Here is a 27,262-nt window from a genome sequence, read left to right as displayed (position 1 = left end):
TGTAATTTTATATACAAGTAGATATCCAGGAAAGAATGTTTCCTAATTTTTCCTCTAAAATTGATTTTATATTTGGTTTTGTGCGTATTATTTTCAGTCTGTAAAAGTGGCGTACTACTCGGACAACATCGTTCCCAGCAGTGACCTGGGAGTCCAAGATGCATCCAGACATCCTCCCCATGCTGTTCCTGAACCATTTCAGTGGTGTTTCCATCAATTTCTTGAAAATTAGAAGCTCTTTTGTACACATTTTTTATCAAAATTGTGCCCATCCCATCTACCAGTGACAAGGTGACTTCTAAGAGATGGGACCACTAACAGACGTCCCTCTCCTACCAATTTCAGGGCAATGTAGTATTTGAATTCTACATTGCCCTGAAATTTTGTAAGCCAAAAGCCCAGAAGAGGCAAGTCTGTCAGTGTAGGTCCCATCTGATAGAAGTACTTGCAGTCCTTATTTTACATTGCAGCCATGGTAGCATGCACCCCTTTTTTCCATATTGTTTGGAGGTGCTAGTCTAACTTAGTTTTTTGCAATGGCATTTAAAAGGCCACAAAACAAGGGGGAATAAAAACCCTCTCTAAATATCTAATACTAACTGTACATGGTAAGATCATGACAACTAAAGACTTAATTGCATCCCTGATAATTGCTTGTTTGTCAGAGGAGATATTAGCTTCATTTTCATGCAGCAATCACCTCTGCTCTATGGGAATGAGTAATCACTTGTCCCTATACAGAATCATTGTTTCTGGGCAGCAGATTGCTGTTTACACAGTATGATCTGCTGCCCAGAAATGATTAAGGGTCAGCATCAATAATGCTTTCACCTGGTCAGTGTGTGTTTCCTTGTTCATTGGGTAATCAGGGACATCTTTGCACAGGTTGATTATCAGGAATAACTGTTCATTCTCAATAGTGGCCTGATAATTGTAGCATGTAAAGGATACTTACAATCAAGTCTAATTTGAACAAATAAATTGGGGAATATTTAAGCTTATATTACACTTTCAGATAATTGTGCAGATCATCGCTAACAATCGTTCTTTGAATGTTTGTTAAAGATGATCTGGCAGTGTAATATTGCCGCGATGAACGAGCAAACGGTTCTTTAAGCAAGCTTTAAACATGCTCGTTTGCTGACGCAGATCATGCTGTGTAATCATAAACTGCTGCAGGCAAACAGCACTATGGGGACGAGCGATGGCATAAGAGATCGCTTCTCCCCATACTGAGGAGGAAATCCTTTCATATAATAGCAGTGGTATCCTCCGCTAATGAGCTGGCGATTGTTTGGTAGGAACGCTTCCTTCCTGACAATCGCCTGGAAGATCTGCAGGTGTAACATAAGCATTAGTTGTATGGTGGTTTAGTTAATTTCATTCCAGAAAGGCAAACTGTGAACTTGCAATCTCTTTTAATCAGCATGTATTATGATCAGTGTAAAACATGGCAGATATTGTGAAACAATTATTTTCAAGTGCGGCATATAGATATTTCTAAAATTCCAACCAATAAGTCATTGGATGTTATTTAAAAAAAGGTCATAATTGGAATGTAATTTTATCTAGTTTAGAGTATTATAACTTTGTGAATAAGACATATTTAGAGCTGAGGAATGGATAAGGAGTACTTTTCCCAAAGTCTTTGCTCTGGAAAGGAGAGGGGGCTTTCATGATTTCACAAGATGAGATTGGATCCAATCCTTTGTGAAAAATACAACCTTTTCCCATTTCCATGACCATAGTACTTTCATTTGAATGAGGTCTAAAGGTAACAATTCATCTATTGTTATCTCTAACTTGTACATAACATACTCAAAGTGGCTATGAAAGTATACAATTGCAGTTCACCCAAATACTCTGCTTCTAAATCATGTTGAGGCTTTTATTCTAAATTTGTATTTATTATTCAAGAAAAAATAAGTCAGCTAAGGCTCTGTTCACATCTGTGTAGGAGTCATTATCTGCCATATTTATCAGTAAAAAGACCACCATAAAAGAACCTCACAAACCCAATTAGAAGTCAAAGGGTCCAAGGGCCACCATTATTGTTTGTTACATAATGGATCTATTAGAGCTTGAATTCCAGAAAAACTGAATTTCTAATGTCAGGTAAACTCACCCTAATAAAGTTATAGTGGTCCATTTAACAGTATATCCCATGAAGACATAAAGAGAAGGCAGAAGATCAGCCATCAGGGGAAGCAAGGCATATGGAAACAGATTGTTGTGATTAGACAATCCTTTTAAAGTCTAATATTCTGACTTCTTTCTATCAACCTAAATCTGTAATCATCATGAATCAATGAAAGCAGCAGATTATCATCATATTAATTAGACTAATCACATGCTATAGAATCAATAGACCATCTGTGGGGGTTCTTTTAGATGTTTCTTTTCCCAACATTTTACTTCTGTTCCTTCAAAAATGTTCTGTCTGTTCTTAAATAATGAAATGTTTCACTTGGGTTTCTGAAGACATGTTCAATGGTTGAATGTCTCTCCAACACCTTTGTGAATGATTAATGAATGTAAGACTGATCTGCATACCATGTGGGGCTTCATTTCATGCTGCATTCTAAACAAACACTCTTGTAAGTATCAAGTGGGTTGGCCCGATTCATTGGACCATAGGACACACTGTGTCTCAGTTACTATAGTTATTTCACACTTAACCTTCACCATTGCTCTTTGGAAGGAATGGTTTCTTCAACAGATTGAAAAAACCGACTCAATTGGCGCAATGGGCTTTTGTATACCACACACTAATCCAATTGTTTTTCCATTCTACAACCTTTAGGTCAACAATCAAGCCGCTGCCAGAAACTAATTAATTTGCAAATGGGTCTTATTTTCACAGGAGGGGATCTTTACAAAGCTATGTCAGTTAAGCCAGTCACACCATAGTGACATGCATTGTCACGACATCCTCCTTCTGGTACATCTCTTAACTTCCCCCATGCACATGAACTCAAATTACCCAGTCAACAGTAAATCTGTATTGAACACCAGCTGAAAGTTCAATGTGGTGGCCTAAAAGAAGAAAATTGATCGATGATGGTGAGAATCATTGCTGGTATGTGTGTGTGTGTGTTCCATTTGACATTGACATCTTTACAATAACATTCATATATTAAAAACCAAAAAGTGCAATATATATATTTTATATATATATATTTACATATTCCAGGAATTAGTGCTTTAGTAAAAAGAGCACTACCCAAATCCATAGTGTCAAGTACTAATACTAGACAAGCAGCATAGATTTGTGCTTATTTAGACTTCTGAAAGTATATATGGCAAATGTCACATTGACATGGCATACAGCTTTCATATGCAATCTTAGAATGCACTAGTTGTAATCAAAAGATAATGTATCAGTGTAATTAGATTTCACTTTGGCAGGGGCAGCATGGTGGCTCAGTGGTTAGCACTGATGCTTTGCAGCACTGCGGTCCTAGGTTTGAATCCGACCAAAGACAACATCTGCATGGAGTTTGTATGTTCTCCCCGTGTGAGCTTCCTCTGGGTACTCCGGTTTTCTCTCACACTCCAAAGACGTACTGATAGGGAACTTAGATTGTGAGTTGGATGCTAATCAACACAAAAAGAAGCTCCAGCTCACAAAGTTCCCAGATAGGTTTGGACCACAACTGCTCCAAACTTGTAGGAAAATCCAGCACAGGTCATTAAAATCCATGCAAGCTTTATTTGAACATTCAGTACATATAGTGTGGGAACAGAATTTCTGTTACTCCTGTTACTGCGTTTCAGACTTATTCACATGAAATAAAGCTTGCATGACCTGTGCTGGATTTTCCTACAAGTTGGATACTAATGTCTGTAAAGCGCTGACGAATATAGTAGTGCTATATAAGTGCATAAAATAAATAATTAAAGGTGAACTGTCACTGGGGCTTATAGACCACCAGCCTGTCATTGTGCTGCTTGGGTTTAGCTTTCTATACATGTTCATGTCAAAATTATCAGTTTCAGATTTTGCTAGTAAAACCCATCATACAGACGTCCATTGCACAGATAAAGCAAAGGACAGTTCAGCTCATGTCACTGTCCTTCATCTTGCTACACAAGTGATGTGTACTGTACTTGACTGCATCTGTAAAATGTGCACGCATCTGGATTTTTTTTTTACTAAAAACATTATACATAAGTTCATAACGTATGTAGGTTTTATTATACAAAAATACATTAAATAAAAAATAATTATTAAAAACCATTGCAAACATGGTTATTTAGTTGGCATTTCTTTTTAAAAGAGTATACTGGCTGCAACATCTCCCTTTTATCAAAATCTCATCTATTTACATTAAAGGGATTCTGTCACCAGGATTAACACTATAGTGATATTTATATGTGCCCATCAGTCTACTTGCTGTGTTTTAAATGAACCCACTGTTACTGTTCTGTGTGTGTTAGATTCTTATAAAAAAAAAATCTTATTGATATGTAAATTACCTTGGTCAGGAGCCCAAGGGGTTGTCCCACATCTGTTGGAGCCCAGCCGCGCCCATCGATTCAGAGCCCAGCACCGCCTACCACTTAATTTATTTTTTCCACTTGCCCTGACAATATTTCTTCTCAGTGCTATAGTCTCGCACAGGCGCAGTGGACACTGTAGTCTGCGCCCGTGCGGACTACTGGCACCATCTTCGACGAGTCAACAGCACATGCGCCGGCTCCCTGCGCACTGGAAAAGGAAGCCGGTGCATGCGCAGTTGACTCGTCGAAGCCAGTGCCAGTAGTCCGCACGGACGCAGACTACAGTGTCCGCTGCGCCTGTGCGAGACTACGGCACTGAGAAGAAATTACGTCAGGGCAAGTGGAGTGAATAAATTAAGTGGTAGGCGGTGCTAGGCTCCGGATCGATGGGCGTGGCTGGGCTCCAACAATTGTGAGACAACCCCTTGGGCTCCTGACCAAGGTAATTTACATATCAATAAGATTGTTTTTTATAAGAATCTAACACACACAGAGCAGTAACAGTGGGTTCATTTTAAACACAGCAAGGAGACTGATGGGCACATATGAATATTGCTATAGCGTTAATCCTGGTGACAGAATCCCTTTAACCTCTTCCGAACTGCCACAGTACATGTATGGTAGAAGTCCAGGGTTTAAAAATGGTGCCTGCTCCTGGGCACAATGGGTACAATAGTAGCTGTGTTTCTGCTGTTTTAATCAGCAGACCTCCAGGGCTAATGCCTGTGATTGACAATAACACCAACCACAGACATTTAATCCCACAATGCCCATGGCATCTGAGGTGGCTTTCTCTAGGAGCGCTGAGTTCCCAGAGCCTGAATATGAGATCACATATGGGATCACAACTGTGTTTCAGTTAAGTAACTACTGGTACATCACAAATGTGTATCACTCAGGTAAGCATCTCTGACATTGCAACTAGCTTTAGTCAGTTAAGCTTTGGTAACTTTATAAGAGTATATCTTAGTCCAGTATGCAGATGTTACATCATAATCCTTTATTTTTCAGATCCATGATATCACAAGAATGTATTAGCAAGGCAAGTTAGATAACCTCAAGGGCAGACAAAACATTAGTATCACCAAATTAGAAGTTAGGAATTAAGAGGCCCAAATACTGTTCTTGCACAGGGACCTTCTGCTGCTGGTGTCTGGACATAGTAAAAAAAGGTATATAAACAAGGAATTTCAATTATTTCCCTTTGGACCTACAGCTCTGCACACAAGAAATAATTGATTTGAAGAAAAAAAAAATGTAATTTCAAGGTTAAGCAAGGCCTGTTTCCTGTACTCATCTCCCAAAATAGTGCTGTAGATACTACATTGGCATTCTTTAGTGGAGATAATAGCAGTAAACAATCACATTAGATTTTATTTTGTATTGTATATTACAATATACATTAAAAGTGGCACAAAAATAAGTAGTAGCACAAGCTAGCCTACCAGACCTTCACAATTTCATGCACCATTGTGGTATGCATGAAGGTGTAGCTCAGAGGTAAAGAAGATGGAGTTTGCTTTCCTAAATCATTATCCAAATAAATTTGTCAAGACAGAGCGGCTTGTTTACACCCTAAATTAAAGTGTACAGTAGACAGTACCACTGGCGCAAACCCCACTAGGCCTCTTCCCTAGTCATTGTTCAGATGTAGCTTAATATTAAAGTACATGGAGGCCTAAGTAAAGTTGTATAATTCAAATGTACAATTCAAAGAGCAACAATAAAAAATAAAAAAATAAAAGCAACACAAAAAGAAGACTGCTACATTCTAAAATATAATAGTATTTAAAGTACAAAGCACGTTGATTTATATCCAATATATCAAATGTCAACCGATTAATTATCATACAAATGTAAGCAGCAGCAATAAAACCAAGAAAAACTGTACCTAGAATAAACTGAATTAATTTAAAAAGTAACGAAGCATTCTTGAGATATTTAACTATTCTCAATGGTTTATCCCAGAACTTACAATCTAAGTGTTTCCACATCCACTTTGTTTTATAATAGGTGTTCTGCTTACCATTTAACCATCTGGAGTCATGCTGCTCGGTTCTAATTGGATGATGATTTCCAAGCGTGCGGAAAATGGCAAAATCTCTTCCCATAAAATCTGCTGCAGTCCCTGAATACAGCTCCCCATCTGTGAAATGAAACAGAAAAAAAATCAACAATTTATATTTTTTAGCCAGCTCCATCATATTTGAAACCCACAATGTAATACCGTGACTTATGTCCTTTGTAAAACAACTACAGCATGCTCACTTTTCATTCAGTAATTTATATAATCCAGTACACACCAGATGTCCAACAGCTTTTTTTTTTTTTTTTTTCAGTGTTGAGATGTGATATTTTGTGATGACCTTGCTAAAAGCACATACATTTATTAAATCTACTGGTGTGCTTAGCTAAATATAAAAAGTGATGTTTCATAGTGTTACCTGTTTCAGTTCCCATCAAGACAAAATATATGCACATGGCCAAAAGTGTTCAAATTGAAGCCAAAGTTACAAAACAGGCTTAATTCACTCCATGCTTTTGCATACAGTCAGTAGTTTACATCTAAAACCAGAAACAAAAAAGTATCTGACATCTACTACACAGTATCAGTTTATTTCTATAGGGCAGAAGTATTGTAAAAGTGTCTAATTTTGGCAAAGTACTGACATCCTACAAGAACAAACACTACTTTATTTGCAATACCATGTGTGACAAAGTGAAAAGATCCATATCTCTCGAAGCCAGTATCTATACATACTTTATTGACAAATTTATGTCATTTTTATCTATACTGAAAGATCCAGATAATGTAAATTGACAATCTAATATGACCAGTGGCGGTCTTCTAGTACATTTTTAAAAATCTATTTATTGATTAATATCCATGCATTAATTTTGGGTAAACCGTCAAAACCCCATGACCATAAGCAATCGATTGAAAATATTTTTTTAACAATCTACTATAAAATTGATGTAACAATCATGACCAGCTAAAAAACAAACCAAATGAGGCTTTACTAGGCTAAATCTACATTTATTAGGAACTATTATAGAGCTATATTTCACTGTATATTTATTTTAATTACAAAGATTTAGTCAAATTAACCTTTAGCTAGAGAGTCTACAAGTCATGTGAAGGTTAAAAAAGTAATATTAAAATCAATAAGGCAATAATTAGCTAGGATAAATAATCAAATAAGATAGATAGATATATAAGTCCCATCTGTTAGAAGCCACTTTGTCGCTGGTAGATGGGCCCGATCTTCTACTTTTCATATAGTAAGTATAGCAGTAATAAAGTTTCCACTTTCATGTATTTGCCACTAGTGCTGCTACTTGAAGCTCTACGCATTGTGCTGCAGCCAAGGTAGCCTGCACCTGTGTCCCTTTTTTATATATAGATATTTTGAAGGTGCTGGTTTAATTTTCTTTTGTGTTAGATAGATAGATAGAAAGAAAAAAAAATAGATTAAAATAAAAAAAATATGTTAAAAATATACAAAAGAATATGAGGTATAAAAATGACATATAAGTGAAGTAAAGCAGGGGTATGGCATTAAACAAATTTACATCAAAGGTTGGCAGTACTATATATGATCCAGCTTGCTCAGCATGAGGTATATGATCAAAAATGCACCAGCACTGCAGTCTTATTAACAATTGGTGTGTGGGTTTCAACTTGATGTACTAAAATACCCTTAATTATAGCCTTGTCCATGTAATTGTAAGAAAAAATGCATAAAAACTTGACGTTTTGAAGTGACTTTGATGTTTTGCTCAACCTTTATATAACCTTAGCCCTGTTTTGTTATCACTTACTCCACAGGCGCCTGAAAAAAAAAAAAGAGAAAAAAAAAAAAGAAAAATCGATGGAACTTAATAAAAAGGATCAGTGCACCTTCCCGTTCTTCACTGCATGCATAAAGGTCAGTTAGAAAGACTCAGAACAACAATGAGAGACTGCATATGTATAAATAGTGATAGAATAGACGTGCACTGGGGAAACTTGTCACAATATGTTGGCAAATTCTGATGATATAATAAATTCATAAAGCAGCATAATATAATATATATATATATATTATTATATAATTATATATATATATATATATATATATATATATATATAGTCACATAAAGTAGAAAACTATCTAAAAATATATATGATCAAAATATCTGAAAAATGCTTTAACATTTTAACAATATGTAACAATATAAAATCATACCTATGTATACTGATATATGGACATGTCAACTAACAATGCCTTGGATCAAGACACAAAAACTTTATTGTAAAACAGACTATATTAGCCAATTGGGACATTATGTTTACCCACAGTCTTGAATGTAAGACATCATTATAGAGACTCCTGTATCAATACACCTATTAGTTTAGCAAAAGCAAAGAATAGGGGAAAATGTAAAATATCAAAACAGTGCACCTTGGAAATATAGACAGTGAACAAAGTGCAGGCTAACTACATGCAACGTAGAAGAAATGGTGCAGGAATTACAAAAAGGTTGTGGTCGCAGGATAAATTCATAAGTCAGGGAGAGTTCTTGTAGATCAATTCAAAACCAATAAAACAAGTAGAGGTTGGGTACAAGACATCAGAATGCAAAAATGCATCTTCACAGGGCGTTAGCAAGCTAAAAACATTATTAATTAGGCACCCTTTCAGTGGAAAGGTGCCTTATATACCCAGTGGAAGGCTGCCAAAGACTGGGAAAGCTCTTCCTAGAAAGAGGATGCAAGTACAAGAAACAACCCTAGGGGAACTCTGAGCTGCAGTGGATAAGCGCTCTGGTGGCCGCGCCCAATGGGAAAGAAAATAAAGACCACGGTAGGCTGGGGCAACCAGAAGAAAAGCAAAAAACGGACGAATGACCCAGTGGCTGTGCCCACCAGGATGCCGGAGGGCAAGGACTTCTGACATAGAAGGAAGGAGGAAGGAAGAATACAAATGGTAAAGTCTGTGACTAAAGAAATCGTGATCCAGCTGTATAGCGTTCTAGTAGGACCACATCTGAAATAATGAGGCAAATGTACTAAGTAATACGCACTAATATTCTGGTTCTATTTGCAATAAAAAACTGAATACTTTATATGCCTTTAACCACATTTATTTTGAGTCTTAGACAATCGTTGTGCCTCTCTTGACCAAGGTGTGGGTTAGAGAAAAAGTGATGTGGTTTAAAATGCAACACTTGGAAACCCCTGCAAAATTTTTGCACAAACTAAAGTTAAACAAAAGTGTCTAACATGTCTAGCATGTGGTTGGGAAATCTACAGAAAGTGAAGTTAAACATGCCTGGGGAAAAAACATATCTTTATACTAAGAGAGAAATAAAAGGAAATAATATAAGGGCAGACTAGATGGAATATGTGGTCTTTTTCTGCCTTTTTATGTTTAAAAGTTTTTGTAACTTGAAGTGCCTTGTTCACATCATGTTAGTCTTTGGTCAGATGCATCAGATGAAAAGATATTAGCTCTTCAACAATCGAAGAAACCAAAGTATGCCACTGTATAGACACTGTGGGGGATTAGCTCTTTTCCGGTGGTTGCAATCACACATTTCTTCACAGACACCAGGATTTAGGGGCCAAACAGTGCTTTATTGTGGCACATGGCATAAAGAAAAACACACAAAGCCAAAATAAAATACCTTGGCCATCTGGGCCCTATCTAAACACATAGGTTTCCCTGACTCACCTAAAGCGTAACACAATTCACATCCGTGATGAGATGCGGTTTTCCCAGCCCAACCTCCAGCAGCCTCCAGGCTGCTCCCACACCAGGGTCTCTTGGGGGATAGAGGTCTCTCAGCCCTCCCGGCTCAGACCACACAGAGCCACTCCAGCCTTCTGTGTGCAAGTCCCCACCCCCTCTCACTCTGAGGATTCCTTTATCCCCAGGTGATTACTGCACCTGGTCTTTCTTCAGACCTGGTGATTCTGGGGAAGACACAGCAAATCCTGCCATATATCTCCCCTAACAACCATGAGGCATGTCACTGCCTCACAACACACAGAAGCATAGTTTCCCCCATTAACCCCCACTGTAAAAGATATGCACTGTATACCATAAGAATACACTTTTGCAGGATCCCTCTGCAAAGAATATTGTAGGTTAATATATTTTTCTACATACAGTACGTACTTTTTTGGCCAAAAGGAAGCCCTTTTGGACATGTTAATGGAATCCTGTGAATATATTTGGTGTATATGCAAGAGTTTTTTTTTTTCTTTTCTTTAATGTCATATGCACCAAATGTTGGGTACTACAGTGATATGAACAGGGCTTTACACTGTATGACAATTTCTGAACTAACAATATTTTCTGTGCTAAAGCAAAAAGTCTTAATCATTATGGATGTTTATTGCAGTTAAAAATAGTATAGAATAAATGTGGTAGTATCCATGGAAATTGTCTATGGTAGGGCATGAGTTCTATAAGTAGTGTATGTGTTTATATCACTGTTGCCTCCTTGAAAAGATTCTGTCTACTTTCTATGTAGTGAAGTTGGTTCACTATGACAAATTCTCACAGGAAATCGTAGGGTTTACTAACACAAAAAGTGTAGTTGGAAATGTTAAACATTCATTTACACCATTTGTTCTGAACGAACCTTCTTTTCAAACATAAAGCTGGTAGTTGACTGAAATGATCCTTGCAGGAAACCAGTCTGTGGTTATTAACTGTGAAATATTCAAAGAAATCATTGCCATTTCAAGCAGGAAGGTCAACAATCGGCTTCAAGGAAACCGTCTCTGGAATGAGTGAATTACAAAACCAAATGTAACTGGAGAACAGATGTATTCTCACTTACACATTAAATTAGATATATTGTTGTGGACCAATAATAGCTACAAGAACATACTATAGCAAAACTGCAAATTACACCGTAAAATAAAACATTAAGGCCTCTTTCACACGAGCGTGGCGTGTGAGGGCGCGATAAGATGCGGGTGTGCGTTGTGGTAAAATGCACAATTTTTCCGCGCGAGTGCAAAGCGTTTAAATGTGTTTTGCACCCACGTGAGAAAAATCGCCATGTTTGGTACCCAGACCCAAACCCGTACTTCATCACTGAAGTTCAGGTTTAGGTTAGGTGTTGTGTAGATTTTATTATTTTCCCTTATAACATGGTTATAAGGGAAAATAATAGCATTCTTAATACAGAATGCAAAGTAAATTAGGGATGGAGGGGTTAAAAAAAAGTTAACTTACCTGCTCCATAGCTGCTGGTCTCTGTTCTATCTTCAGGACCTGGCAAAAGACCTGTGGTGACGTCACTATGGTCCAATCACATGGTTCATCACCATGGTGAGGGACCATGTGATTGGATCATGTGATGTGACGTCACCACAGGTCCTTAGCCGGCAGCTCAACATTACAGAAGAAGACAGAGATCCCCAACTACGGGATCAAGTGGACTCGGTGAGAATTTTAATTTGCATTCTGTATTCAAAATGCTATTATTTTCCCTTATAACCATGTTATAAGGGAAAATAATACAGATCGGGTCCCCAGCCCGATCGTCACCTAGCAACCATGTGTGAAAATCGCACCGCATCCGCACTTGCTTGCGGATGTTTGCGATTTTCACGTGGCCCTATTCACTTCTATGGGGCCTGCGTTGCGTGAAAAACGCAGAATATAGAGCATGCTGCGATTTTCACGCAAGGCACAAGTGATGCGTGAAAATCACAGCTCATGTGCACAGCCCCATAGAAATGAATGGGTCAGGATTCAGTGCGGGTGCAATGCGTTCACCTCTCGCATCGCACCCGCGCAGAATACTCGCCCGTGTGAAAGGGGCCTAAATTTTCCCATAAACTCTATGTACAATACAATTAGAATTACAAAATACACCCCAGTTCAGTTTGTAGCACAGTGAGGATCAGTAGTAGCGATGTGCAAATTTTTCTAAATGCAATTTGGACGGTTCAACAAATTTCTTCAAAAAATTTGCTTTGTTCCCAATTAATTTGTCATAAAGCGAGTTGAATCAGCTATATCCAGGCCTGCAGGGAAAGTGTATCTCAGTGTACATCACTATACATTGCAGCAACATGCATAGTTAGTCCTTTGTGGTTGTAGTGAAATAGTTACAGTGTGTCAATATGACAGGCAGGTCACATACAGTATATGGAAGTGCGCATCTGTGTGCAGGCCACCAACAGTCTTAGCTAACCCCTAGCTAAACCAAAAGATAAACATGACCCGCAGGATGACAGTGGCAGCACCGGCCTGTTGCTGCAGCAGCTGTTACCACCCCCATCTTCTGCTGCTACGTCTGCTGGCTCCAGGAAATTTTTTACCACTGCCTATTCATTTGGAGGACCCTGGAAACTGTCTGTTGGATATACTGTACTGTAACACTAACTGTATATGTAAAAAAAAGTTATTCATTGTCAGTGTGAACACCACACTAACAGTAAAAGTAGACAGGTTATTCACCCCAATTTAAGAATCAATGCATAAACAGAATTGCTTATCTATTAAACAAGGTGGACACCCTAATAACAGTAGAACAAGACAGGTTAGTTACCCCAATTTGAGAATCAAGGTATAATAGAGTTGCTTATCTATTAAGCAAGGTGGACGCCCCAATAATAGTAAAATTATACAGCTTATTCACCCCAATTTGAGAATCAAGGCCTAAAAGAAATGCTTATCTATTAAACAAAGAGGACACTGTTCAATGAGATAGCAGTGTACCCTATACAGAGATTGTCTGCAAACTGTGCTGTCTCCTATGGATCCCTTTAGCGTCATATTACAGTCCCTGCACTGTCCCTGCACTCTCCCTATCCAATATTGCACAAGTAAAAGCTTTTAGCAACTAGTGATGAGCAGCATAGGCAATATACATTTTTGGCCTAATATTTGCCATAAATTAGCAAATTCTAAAATTCATGATCTCCAGTCATTATTTTCTTGATTGCGAAAATTGGCAATGTAATATGCCCGTATTGCGCGTTTGCTCACGTTTGCTACATTTTTCAAACTGCTAGAATTTTCTTGAGACTGAAGAGAATGCACAGTACAGTAATTCCTATCACACTACCTAACACCCTGCAATGGAGCCTATCAGCTGCACTATATCACTATCTAACCTACACTGACTATCTCCCACTAATTATCTGTATTATATATATGAGAAAACTATCTAATGTAATTAAATAAGGATCCAGATGACTCAGCAAAGCACAGAGCACAGCAATGTCATTGTTCTCTCTCTTAGAACTGCAAAAAAACCTGCTGAAAATGGCTGCTGGGGAGGTTCTTATATAGTAAGGGGTAGGCAACTTTCCTATTGGTTGCTAGGGATGTTGATAAATTCAGACAAAGATATTGCAGCCTTCTCATTGGCCCACAAGCAAGAAGCAGTGAGGGTACTGATGAAAAAAAAAATATAGCAGATATATAGCACTATATTCTAGATCTTCGCAAATTCTCAAAGTGCTGATATTCGCAAAAAAAATTTGCGATTAGAATATTCGCGATTAACACTATAGTCTCTACCTATGCTCAGCTCACAGTGAAATGGTGGAGATTGAGCTAGATGAGGCTTTTAAAATGCTATGACATCACAAAGGCTGGCTAGTTTCTGATTGGCTATCTACATGGCATTATGGGTGATTTTGCGTTCCCGGGCGCCTTACTTTCAATTTTTTTACATGTGTAGCTGCCATTTTAGGGGAAAAAAAAAACATTTGTTACCACAAAGTGTGAGAAAATTTGTATTAGTTGAAAATCAAATTCTTCGTAAACTTTGATCAAATTCCACTTCGGGGTCTTCGATTCGCTCAACACTAATCAGTGACTTTATGTTTGCATCTTTTTTTTTTTCTACTAAATTTTAACTAGATTAATGTGAGAATAAAAGGTTTTTTTTTCTTCATTTGAGGGCATTCAGGCCTGATCCCCCACATCACTGGACCTGTGGAGAGAAGCATAATTACCTACTCCCTGCTACTGGCACTGATGAGCTCCTGTGTGTTAACATCCTGTTTGATGAGAGTCTTATGTGCTGCTGCAGTCAATGACTGGCCACAGTGGTGACATGAGTAACGTGGTCCATATAAATGATGCATTGGGGACACATCACAGCTGCGGCAAGTCATCAGCTGCATTGATACACATGATCCCTATCATACTGGATGTTGACATGAAAGATCATAGTGCTGTCCCACCAGTGGCAGTGGAGGAATAAAGGAGCCAGACTCCAGCAAAGGGGAAACGGTAAGTATGAGTCCCTCCACACATCTGGCGATCTGGCGATGACAATTACATTTTTAGATAATGCACATTGTATGCTAAAGACCTGTGAAGGGATATTTGGTCATTCATACTGCAAGATTGGAGGAACACGGTTGGAAGCCAGACAGCATGACTGTTTCATAGAGCATAGATGCCCACTGGACTCTTCACAGGTCTTTAGCATATTATGACAATTGATTGTATGCATGTGAAAAAAAAAAAGACAGAAGCATGTTTGGAAAGACTGTCAGGACATCTAATGTGGCATCATGTTGGTTTATGTGTGTACTTACCGATCAAAATCGATGCTGTTAACAGCTTGGGGTCATAAGGGCTTTTTCCTCTACCATTTTCAAAAACAGAATCCTCAAGTTTAAACACATTATCCTGAAAGGGAAAGTAAGAGGACACTGTTAGCTATTCAATAATTTAATTATAATGCATGTGAGAATGATAGGCTTTTTAAAATAAAGTTTATTTAGCAAGGTTCTTCTGTATGTATATAGACCAGTGTATATGCTCTCTTTCACCTTGGCATTCACTGATGAACATAGCCCAATCAGTCTCCCTGAATTGCCTTAATTTGCAAAAACCAATACCATTGTCATGACTATGTGATACCTTTATGGCACCATGAGCCACTGACTCTTAAATGAGATGCAGAGCTAGATAGTTTAACTGTGCACAAAAGCTACCGGCTGGGGCAGCGTGCTAGGTGAGAGTTAGGCCTCATGCACACAACCGTTTTCCGGTCGTGGACCCATTGACTTTCAATGGGTCCGTGAAAAATCGGAAAATGCACCGTTTGGCAGCCGCATCCGTGACCCGTTTTTCCTGGCCGTGAAAAAAATATGACCTGTCCTATTTTTTTGACGGCCAACGGTTCACGGACCCATTCAAGTCAATGGGTCTGTGAAAAAACACGGATGCACACAAGATTGTCATCCACGTCCGTGATACGTGTCCGTGATACGTGTCCGTTTTTTCCTATCATTTCAATGGCAAACTTGACTTAGATTTTTTTTTTCATTTTTCATGTCCGTGGATCCTCTAACAATCAAGGAAGACCCACGGACGAAAAAAACGGTCACGGATCACGGACCTACGGACCCTGTTTTTGCGGACCTTAAAAAAAAACGGTCGTGTGCATGAGGCCTTAGAGCAAGAAGCGTCTCATCAGATCTATACAGCGCTTCCTGGAACAACGGGATCACACCACATCACGGAACGACTATCCATCAGATAACAGGTAGAGATCTTGTAATTAGCGTCCTGTACATATACATGTAATAATCCTCACCCTCCCCTACCCTCTCTATATTTTCAGTTTAAATATTGAAAGCTGTATAATTCACAGAGTTGGGCTGGGTGCACATACAGTATGTCAGCTGTGTCCAACTAGTGGAGCTGGACACAGCTGATATATGTATATGTGAACTTTAGGGAATAGTCTGGCATCTATAGACTGACAGCAAAAACCCAGCAGGCAACATTTTTCATTTTGCACCTATGGCATCATATGGGCAGCATGGTGGCTCAATGGTTAGCATTGTTGCCTTTGAATCCAACCAAGGGCAACATCTGCATGAATTTTGTATGTTATCCCCGTGTTTGTCTGAGTTTCTTCTGGGTATTCTGGCTTGCTCCCACATTCCAAAGACATACTGATAGGGAACTTAGATTTTGAGATCCATTGGGGACAGTGTGATGGTTATGTCTGTAAAACAATGTGTTATATAAGTGCATAAAATGAAAATAATAATAATTATAACTGATGCATTTTATCATTATTAGTGTTGAGCAAAGCAAGCTTCGGATTCAAAAGCCAAAGTTATTTTGTTCATAGCTTTGTCTCCCCATCTCCGTACAGCATTCAAATGTATGGGCTGCACCAAGGTAAAATTTGTTAAGTCCAAAGTCTCGTTAGACTTCGGTGAACTTCGGACTTAGATTCTACATCTTTAAAACCAACAGCAAACCGATGTCGGCTTTGGTACTGACTGGTACCTCGGTAACGAAGCCAACTTCGGATGGATGTTTTAAAATGGTTTTACGGTTCTATAATCAAAGCCCGAAGTTCTTCACCGAAGTGTCGCGAGACTTCGAACTAAACAAATTTCACTTCGGCAAAGCCCATATATTTGAATGCTGTACGGAGATGGGCTTACATACAGCATTCAAACAGTCGAAGTGCAGTTCACTCAACACTAATCATTATGACTGATCCACAGAAAACTATGCGATCAGTTCTGGATGCAATTTCCCTCTGACATTTCTACACCACATCGAGAGGAAACTAGTCCAGATCAGCAGATTTATGTGAAGTGAGTATTTGGCCATTTGGCTTTTCTTTCATGCCCACCCCCACCCCAGAGAAATTCTAGACTATATTCTACCATTTTGTGTTATGCAGAACTATGTGTCTCCATAGGTATAGGTCCTTTTACACTGCCCAATTGTCAAGCAGATTATCGGGGACAAGCGTTCATACGAATGTTCATTCCCTATAATCTGCCTGTGTAAAGGTGCCACCGATCACCCCATAAGCAATGAAAATGCTCAGTCATCGGATGGAACAACTGTTCATGCGGACACCTAAATCATTGTTTGTGGGAAGCAGATCATGCTCCCCTCCCCTTCTGCTGCCCAGAAATAATGACTCTGAGGACGAGTGATGGCAATAGTGATCATACGTCGCCATACAGTGGAGGTGATTACTACATGTAAATGCTGCTTCCTTCTTCACTGATGAGCAGGCAGTTGTGTGGAAGGAACGCTTCCTTCTTGACAATTGCCTGTTTCATCAGGCCATGTAAATCAGCCTTTATGGTCTACATGGTTACTAGTCTGACCTTGTGACCATGCAAAAACATCATTCCCTCTCTTCCATTCAGTAAATCTTTTTTTCCTAAAACTACTGGAGTTAAAATATGAATTGCACACTACACTCTAATAAATCATAATGCTACTAGACATAGCAAAGGGCCTCTGCATAGAGGGTTCTTCAAATTAGCTAGTTTTCACCTGGACACTAAGACCTTCTTATTACATAAACCACAATTGTAGTATGTATTATTCATGCAAGAAGAGGATACCTTTAAGTAATGTCAATATTTCCTTACAGCATATTAATATGCATGCTGCTAATTAAGGATTAGAACGTATTGTCCAATCCTTAAAGGTTCAATAGACCATTGATGAAAAAGATCTGGTCAAAGTAATTACATTTTCTGCATTAAGCTGCCGATGTACATCTGAATCACAATACGTGATGTCACAGTGAATACACCAGTATCCAGCATATTGTAATGCACAAAGTGTCCACCCTTAAAGCTAAATTATATGCTGTGTCGGCACCCTAGAATTTGAGCATCGAAATGGGCATGTGATTGACACTTCAGTTTTTTTATGCCTTACTAATAATTATGATAATTAATAGCAATCTTTCCAGTGGCTATCAATTTATGTCAAGGGGAAGGCCCTTTTCAATTACATTTTTTTCTTTATTAATGCCGTGCCTTACATTAAAGGAGGAAATAGCTATTAGAGTGAAATGAGCGGAAAGAATATTGAGAGTGTTAATATGCTTCAGTTAAAATACAGCACTGACATGTGAAGTCTATTTCTGTATCATATAACCAGCATCATCATAACTGGATGCACACTCCAAAGTGATTTATAAGGAGGCCCATAGGACCAAGCAATAAAAACATTTGTCTCGTCTGCTGCATTCCTTTCATTTCAAATTGATTAAAGGGGACATTTTCCAATGTGTTAGAGAGCTAGCAGAATGTGATGCTATACATTACCACACAAAAAGTGACGTGAACGTAACAGAAAGGCAACTGCAATGCTTCAGGTCAGAGGGCTTATGAGGTAAAGACATGTATGACGTGCGGTACAATCAGAAAAAGTGAAAAATATGTGACGCAAAGTAAGCTTTTTATCAAATATTTAGCCCGTGCCTGAGGTTTCCTCATATTTTATTGACCAATATCAAATGCACTGATGCAGATGCCTTAAGTACGTCAACTGAATCGGAGGCTATAATTTTTAATTCAGGGTCGTATGACTTCTCAATATGATATCATTCTGTTATGTGTGGTCCTTCTATGAGTTTCTCTGGCATTTTATTCGCAGCCATGTCATACTACATATCCTCTGCAACAAACACTGGAGGGGAAATGCTTTACTGGTCACTGTACCCCCCAGTAATAACAGCTGTTTAAGAATCCAGGCCAGCTGACACAACGCATTTCAAGAATTATTCCTATTTTAAGTAGTTTTGGCATATACACAGGCTATGGCATGAATGAGAATTCTCTTTTACGTTTGGCAGTAGATGACTCTTTCCATAACTTCCATAGTTTTAATGAAGAGGGCTGTACAAGCAGAAACCATATGGAGACATTAGGATACACTATGACAAATCACAAACTCAGCTTTGCTATATTGCAATGTATTGTATATAATTTAATCAATGAATACTCTAGTATTAATTAACCTGAATAAATATGAAACATTGTAGACAGTACTTTCCTAGTGGGCTCCTCTCAAGTCAAGTGATATCATGTTCCTCATTTCCTCCTGTTCAGCTACCCTGAACTTTGTGTCTCACAATGCTGTGGCACTGAGGGGTAAATTATACGCTGTAGACACTGTGGTTGCCATTGTCACAGTTATGCCAGAACTGCAGATTTCAAAAATATGAAAAATATGCCACCACACGCATGTAGGTTTATATCATGGATAGAGAAGGTTAGACCTATTCTTTATTAGTATATATTATAAAAGTATTCTAATACTTTAGTCAGTAAATTATCATATCAGTTTATTCGAATATAACACATTGGTTTAGAGAAATATTAGAAATGTCATGTAAGAACATCTGTCACTTTTGAATAAAATTCTTCATGACAGAGACTTTTGCATTATTTATGGTCAGGAAAAACAGCCTTTTCTATTATTCTTCGGAGAAACCATAAAAAACTAGAGTATAAAGAATTCCCTGACTTATAAATACATCTCCTAGTGTCAATCCAGCAATCTGGTCTAGGCAAATCATTGCCATCTTTCTTTCTATATCTCTGTTCTTCTATGCTATGAGGACTAAATGGCTCTCAAGGGAGGGGATAGATTGGTGCGGTATGCGGCTGTAACCTAACCAGATAATGACAAACATACAATTGTTTTTTCCTAAGCTTTTCCTGACAAATTAGGCTTGAAAACAGTTTTGAACTACCATTTAACTAGTAAAGAAATATATAAAAATAATAATAACAGTTGAATGTGGTATACACCATAGCATGCACCACTCTGCACTTGTCCGTGAGGAAAGCTGAGAAGAGGCCATCACAGCTGAAGGTGCATAGGAACGCACAACCAAATGCTTTTGCATCAACAATGAGCGGAATTCTTAAGACCCAGATCTCCACTGATCAATACTTCTGTATTTCACTATTATATCTTATGAAGACTTTGCAATAGACAATGGGGATGGGATGGGAGGTCATATATTAAGACCAGCATTTTCCACACCAGTGTTAAGTCCTACTGTGCTCCTGTAGAAAGTGCCAAAGTTATGTAGAAGTGCAGGCCTCCATATAACTTTGGCACTTCCTTCTGCAGACCATGCGACAGACTTAAATGTACACTAGCTCCCTTGCTGGCATAGATTTTAGCCATTTTCCATTTTTGAGTGGGGAAAAGTTGCAGTTTTTGCCACAAAATGTGACAAAATTTGCAACTTGAATATGCCACTATTGTAGTGTATATATGTCTATAACAGATGTCCCCCTTACTGTTTAGGGCCGTCTGCTTTATAAAAATACCCTAAATGGCCATACAGTCCATTCTATGCCACAATAAACTGAATGCACTGTATTTTTTTAGGCCACTTTAGCTGCTGTTAAGAAGGCCCCTGGCTGCCCCTCCATGGGCTATGTTAACAGCACAGCTCTGCGGCTGCTTCATCCATTGGAAGTAAATGGCAGAGGTAATAGGTTGCCAAACTATATTTATATAGTTTAATATATATTATATATAATGTGATAAAATAAGGTTAAGCAACTAAAAACATTACGTGTATCTGAAGTAGTGATCTCACCATATTATAAACCAGAGGCTGCATTCCCAGTTTTAGTGGTTATCATCAGAAACCGTTGACTAGCTCATAACTAGATTATACATTTCTGCAAATTTGATTCAGGTCCGATTCAACCAAACCAGGTGATCCGTTTGAATTCAGACGTTTCTCTGAAAAGCCACGAATGAGAATGACATTTTAGTGTTTTCTCTCGCTTGCTCTTTATCTCTTTTCTATTTCTTCCCCCACCCCCACCCCTCTTCTCCAAATCCTATTCTGAGTGTAGAATCAGAATTTTTGGAAAATTTGGGTTGAATTTTTATTCTAACAAACAGATTTGCTCATCTCTACTTATAACTAGGCACACGTCTAACAGACCAGATGAGCTCTTAAAATGCAGTTGGCCAGGTTAGTTTTTGCTATAGTGAGTGCCTGGTGTAGAAATAACAAGCTCGGTTCAGGCATTTAAGAATGCTCAGAGATTTCAGCTCTCAAACCTACAACATTTTAAAAAGCATTTTTGCATTATAATGAAGGCTTTAATTCAGTCTGGTTACTAAGTAATACAATGCCTTTACCAAGTTTCTTAACTTTTTATGTCAAGGTATTATTTAATGTGATACATATGGGAAATGCTTCAAGCCCCTCATTACAAGGTGAATACTGGTGGCACTTGCTTCTACTAAAGTCAACAATACAGGTGCTAATGAACCAGTCAATGGCCACCCTGTACCAATAATCACTATATATTGCACCAGGCAGATGAGATTGTCCCTGTATGCTACCCTTACATCGGAGAACATAATTAGGTGAAAGTTACACTTTAATGGTTTGTTTCTATTCCAGAAACAGTGCTCCTTTAATCCAAGGGATGTGCCTGGTATTACGGCTCATGCCTATTACAGTACAAGGGAATGAACAGATCATTTTTTTTCTACTCCTGGAAAACACATTTAACAAACAGGCAAGATAATCCTCACCCCATAAAAATAGTTTAATAAGCTAAAACAGAAGCATATGAAATGAAAGAACGAATATGAGAGATGCAAATCCAAGTTTATAGCTCAGTGTTCTGATTGAAATGCCACTTGACCATAATAGCTCATAGGTTAGACCAGTTAAATGAACAATGTGGTCATTGCACATGCTTAAAGTACTGCAAACAGCTTATAAATTACTGACTTCCACTCAATTGAAAAATGTTTGTTGTCATGGATGTCAAAGATTTACTTGCTCCATAGGTACTCTAGATGAGCTGTTTAAAAAAGGTTAAAAGTTAATTTAAAATAATAAGAAATGTAAATGTGGCACAATAACAAATCTCCAAGAGGCCGACTATCTCCATGGATCTGCTTTATTCTAAGATCTATAAATCATTAATAATGTAGTCCGAGCTCTACTCCCATTGCTCCTTCTAATGTGCCCTCTAATCCTTTCTAAATATGGACAATTTAACCTCTGTCTTACATGCTATTTCTCAGTGTTAAAGGGTGATGCAGAAAATCAGCGATCCATTCATCATCTAAGTGACATGTTGCAATGGAGAATACAAATATATGAAACTGCATAATGTCACCAGTAAATAAAAAATGTTTGATACAAGACTACAGAATAATAAAGTAACAATATGGGTTCAGGACTTTCTGCACATCAGTCAGGTGGCACTTTGTAGGCACTCCTTTAAAAGTGCATCAAAAGTGCAGTAGTAGAGAACTTCAAATTCTCTTTATGTCTACAAGGAAACATCTGGCTGTTGAATCTTTGGAAACCAAAACGTGTCTTACAGCACAGCCATAAAAATGCCTCAAAGACTTTACCTAAACACTGTATGTGCATCCAACTTTGTAGTATTTATACAGAACAGAGACACTCACTTTGAAGAGAAAGCCATATAGCAGAAATGGACCCTACAGTGATATGCCCTTTGCCAAATCAACTGGATTAACGTGACCCCTTCCCTAACTAGTTCAATGTCTTCAAACTATGTACATTTATAATACATTTCTTTCAATGGTAAATAAATGAGAGAATCAATTGTAAATTAATCCAATTCAACCCTATTTAAAAAATAAATAAAAATTAAGAATTTTTTTGTTGGAGAGAAGTGAGAATTAAGAGAGAAATAATATCAGTATTTGGGAGTCCTCAGCATGTCATACAATTTTCAGACCAATTGGAGAAAATTCTATCCAAATTTTGACTGATAAGACATGGTTGTAGGAAAGAACACAGGTGAAGAGATTATTACAGTAATCTGAACAACTTGATGGTTTAGTTATCACTATTTTGATTTGCAATAAATCCAAATTTCCTCACGCTTCCTGGAATCGAATCAGGTTTTACTAAAATTGGCGGCTGAAAGTATTACAAAGTGAAACTAAGTGTAGATGAAACAAGCCCAGGAACCAAGATCACCCATAATGCCGTGCAACAGCTAATCCACAGATAGCCATTCCCTGTGATGTCAAAGCCCTTTAAAAACCTCCTCGCATGCCGTCTCCACCATTGTCCTGTGAGCATAGCATGAACTAGGGGCATTGTTGCTGAAAACTAATGCCAGAAGAATTCCATACTAATAAAATGGAAGCCTTTATTATTCCAGTGCCCAGCGTGCCAACCAGTACCATCCATTCTGCACTCCTTATGGGGGCCAGATCTGAATGATGACCATCCTCATCTTTTGCTGGCTTTATTTGTTCCAAGTCGGACGCTCCATGTGGCCGAACCCTAAGGCAGAGCGGCCTGGGTATACCTGATGTATAGTTATTCATGACAAGTTAATTTGTAGCAAATTAAAATTCTTGGGGAACTTTGGTGAAGCTGCCGAATTGAATTTTTTAAAACTTCGCTTTTCTCTACTTATAACCACCAAAAACAGTAAGACGCTTAAATCTTTTTTCACTGTGATTTTGTAAGTTTTTTTCTAAGATGATCCAGTTAACATAAAAGTGAGCCCTATTTCGATTAAAACTGGTGTTACATGAAAATATTCTCTGTACAGCACTGCTGAATATAATGGTGCTTAATAGTTTATAAAGCACAGCATTCTTGCTTCAAGGTTGGTTGAATGCTTTATACATATATATATCTGCCTCGTCATTGCCAACCAAACTTCAGGGGACCATGCCTTGCATCTCACAATTAATCACCAACAAGGGCACCCTAACCAACACCAGGCAGGAGAACCCACAGAACCAGCATGCACCCCAAAGGGAAGAAAAGGTGCAGCATTCCCATCACTGCATCCCATCACTCGAGAAACAAGTAGGAAGAATGCTGCCATAACTACTAGCCCCATTATTGCTCTCTGCTCACCCCTGCATTCAGCTAGCCGTTTGATACCTGTATGATACTTGATGACAAAGTTTTGTAGCCATCCACACTGCAGCCAGATCAGCATTTTTCTGTTCAGCACAAGGACACATCCAACATCAAAATGGATGACAATGGATTAGAATTGTTCTAATAGGAATCATAACAAGACAAACAAGCATATGTGAAGGGTGCCTAAAGGTATAGAAGAGCATAGTTATGCCATATTTATGGGTACATGCATTAAAGTACATGCAATGAGGTGAAACTAGAAACATTTTTTGGTTGAGGTTACTGAATATGTGCTGAGAAAATTTAAGAAATATGTGTTCCTTTAAGATAGGGTCAACATCCATATAGTCTGTCCGACATGGACAAAATGTTACATTTGATGGACAATATAGAAAATTTAATCTGAAGGTAGTTTGTAGACCACTTGTAATTGAAGTCATTATTGGCTTATTGCTTAATATACAGTCAGTGTAACTGTTCTAGCATGCTGATCTTCAAATAAAAAAAAAATCTAATAAAATATTTTCAAATGTAGGTAAAATACAACAAGTCATCACAGGCTGGTCATCAATCTATTAATGTTCACTGCATCTTCTTGCTAGTAATGGCTAGTATGGTGCTGACAAAACACAGCCAAACCCCACAAACTTTCCTAAAAACTGTTGCCCTTAAATAGTCATACAACAAGCAGTTACCACATCTGGTTTGGGGCCTTTACCAAAGCACTGTATTTGATGATTTAAATAGCACTGCATTCTACACAAATTTTCCCATCAAATGACAAGCATCTCAGCAGAACCTAAGCCCATTATGGGGTTCCACAGGGGCTAGTAGAGTCTATTGTGTGACAGATCTTGGACTGCACTGTAGCTTATGGAACCCAAATCAGACTACATCAGACAAAGCCTATGAAGGTTTTTTTTGGCTATATGTTTTAGCCTTCTTATTCACAAATAATTAGAGGATTTGACAATAATAGGCATTTACAAAAACTATTTCCCTCCCTTCGATGTGCACTTATCTGAGTAGCACTGTATGTAAATATTGTCATAGAGGGAACACACTTTCTGTGCAAGATACAGGTGTCTTGTACATTGCAATAGAGCTCAGGCCTGTACATTCCACTCTCCCGCACTCTCAGATCAGTGGGCATCATAGGGAGAGAGGGAGTTTGCATTTAAAGCAAGCATTGGCTAAGCTAGATAAAAAAAAAACTAACAATGCAACCCAGAGAACCCTTTTTATGATCACATTCCCCAAATTCAGGAAAACATCATGACTGGTTATGGCAATCACGATTATTTTTGTTTTCGAAAAAATGGATATGAGAGAATTGTGTGTTTGTTACATATTTGCCTTTATAGTTGTTTCATTTTCAGTATCTGTGTAATCTCCTGCGTAGTTGAAGCAGCACAAGCCGTATAAACATACATCACTCTGAACTATATCCAGTATTATTTTTTTGAGTGTAATGGTCTTTTAACTGTTCTCCTGCTCTCTATCAAAGTGGGATATAATAGGGGGAAACAAATAAAACACAGGCAATATTTTTGTTAGCTAAAGATTTGTTTTTAAGACTTTCACATTGAAAGGTGAGATCAGTTTAAGTTCAGATATGACAAGTTTAGTAGAAGCCTGGGTTGACAGCTGGTTCCATGGGAAAATATACGTCCTTGAATGAGGCATTCCAGAACCATACTAGACAACCTTGTTCTGTTAACATGCACAATAATTGGAAGAGGAACTTGTGGATGGATTCTGAAGATATTTGCAGACATTTTCATGTTTTCCAGCTACACTTTTTTACATTCTTGCTCTGCAAGTTGTAATGTAATTTGTTGGGACCAATTAGTTGTAAGTCTGAAACACTGCACAGGAATACATTCTAGAACATCACAAACAATACACTAATGATCTCAACTTGCAAATTTATAGACAGTGTTATATAAGAGCTTAGTAAAAAGGAGTTTTATATCCTTTAGAACAGGGATGATCAACCTGCGGCCCTCCAGATGTTTCAAAACTACAACTCCCAGCATGCCTGGACAGCCTACAGCTATTAGGGCATGCTGGGAGTTGTAGTTTTGGGGCTGGAGGGCCACAGGTTGCGCATCCATGCCCCAGATAAAGAATACATTAGACTCTCCTTGTATAAGCATTGAAATAATAATAATAATAATTATAATAATAATAATAATAATAATAATAATAATAATAATACATAATAATAAAACTAATCAGGCAGTCCCCATTTAGGTTAAAGGGGTTGTCAGAGTTATGGAAAAAAAAAATATATAGCACCGAAATTCTGATGGGCAGTAATATATAACTAAGCAAGTTTTATGCAAAAAAAAAAAAAATATATAAAAATAAAAAAAAATTATATATATATTTCCTAATTTCCATGGTTCTTTTCTAGCCCTTTGTTTACATGAAATAAAAACAAACAATCTCTGCCCCTCCCCCTGCTTTGCTAAGGGAGTGAATACAAGTGCTGCCCTGAGTGACATTTCTGCCTGCTGGGAGAATCAGCAGCATGTTGTATGTGTAGGACTACAAGTCCCAGCTGTATAATGACACTGCTAAAGGAGTGGATACAAGAGCTTCCCTGAGTGCTGGGAGAATCAACAGCAACCTTTAAGTGTAGAACTACATGTCCCACCTGTATAATGACACTGTTAATACACACAGGATCTTCCCCCTACATTCTTGTACAATGCTCTCTCTAGTCTGTCAGCTCCTGTGCCCAGAATTGTCACTGCCTGCGCCCTGCAGCTACCCAGTCTATGCAGCTGAAGTGTTAAGACTCCTAGGAGAGAGCAGAAAGCCCGGCAGTGAAGGGGGGCATGGCCAGCACAGTGATGTCTCGTTTACAGGCTTGTAAACGAACTTTATCAGAGCAGGGAGAGAAAATTACATCACAGGTCATGTGACCCTCAGTCAAATCTGATAAACCAGGCACTGCAGATAAAGTGAGTTAATTGAAAAGTTGTTATATTTGCTTAGTTAGGAACATAGAAAGAACAAAAAAATAACTCGGACAACCCCTTTAAGGCAGATTTGCAGGCAGCATGTT

At 38.2% G+C, this 27,262-nt stretch overlaps 1 protein-coding gene across 1 annotated transcript in view; it reads right to left on the bottom strand.

Moving 5' to 3' along the window:
- Positions 1-27,262, bottom strand: part of SEMA3A (semaphorin 3A) — a 232,949-nt gene that overhangs the window by 69,287 nt on the left and 136,400 nt on the right. The window contains exons 5-6 of the mRNA XM_044280112.1: positions 15,071-15,164; positions 6,530-6,649 (exon numbers count right to left, since the gene is read on the bottom strand). Coding sequence (XP_044136047.1) covers positions 6,530-6,649; positions 15,071-15,164 — 214 coding nt within the window. The remainder of the gene's footprint in view (positions 1-6,529; positions 6,650-15,070; positions 15,165-27,262) is intronic.

This window comes from Bufo gargarizans, chromosome 2, assembly GCF_014858855.1.
Source record: "Bufo gargarizans isolate SCDJY-AF-19 chromosome 2, ASM1485885v1, whole genome shotgun sequence".
In the NCBI taxonomy this organism is placed as follows: domain Eukaryota; kingdom Metazoa; phylum Chordata; class Amphibia; order Anura; family Bufonidae; genus Bufo; species Bufo gargarizans.
This window is presented reverse-complemented; position numbering and strand designations above follow the sequence as displayed.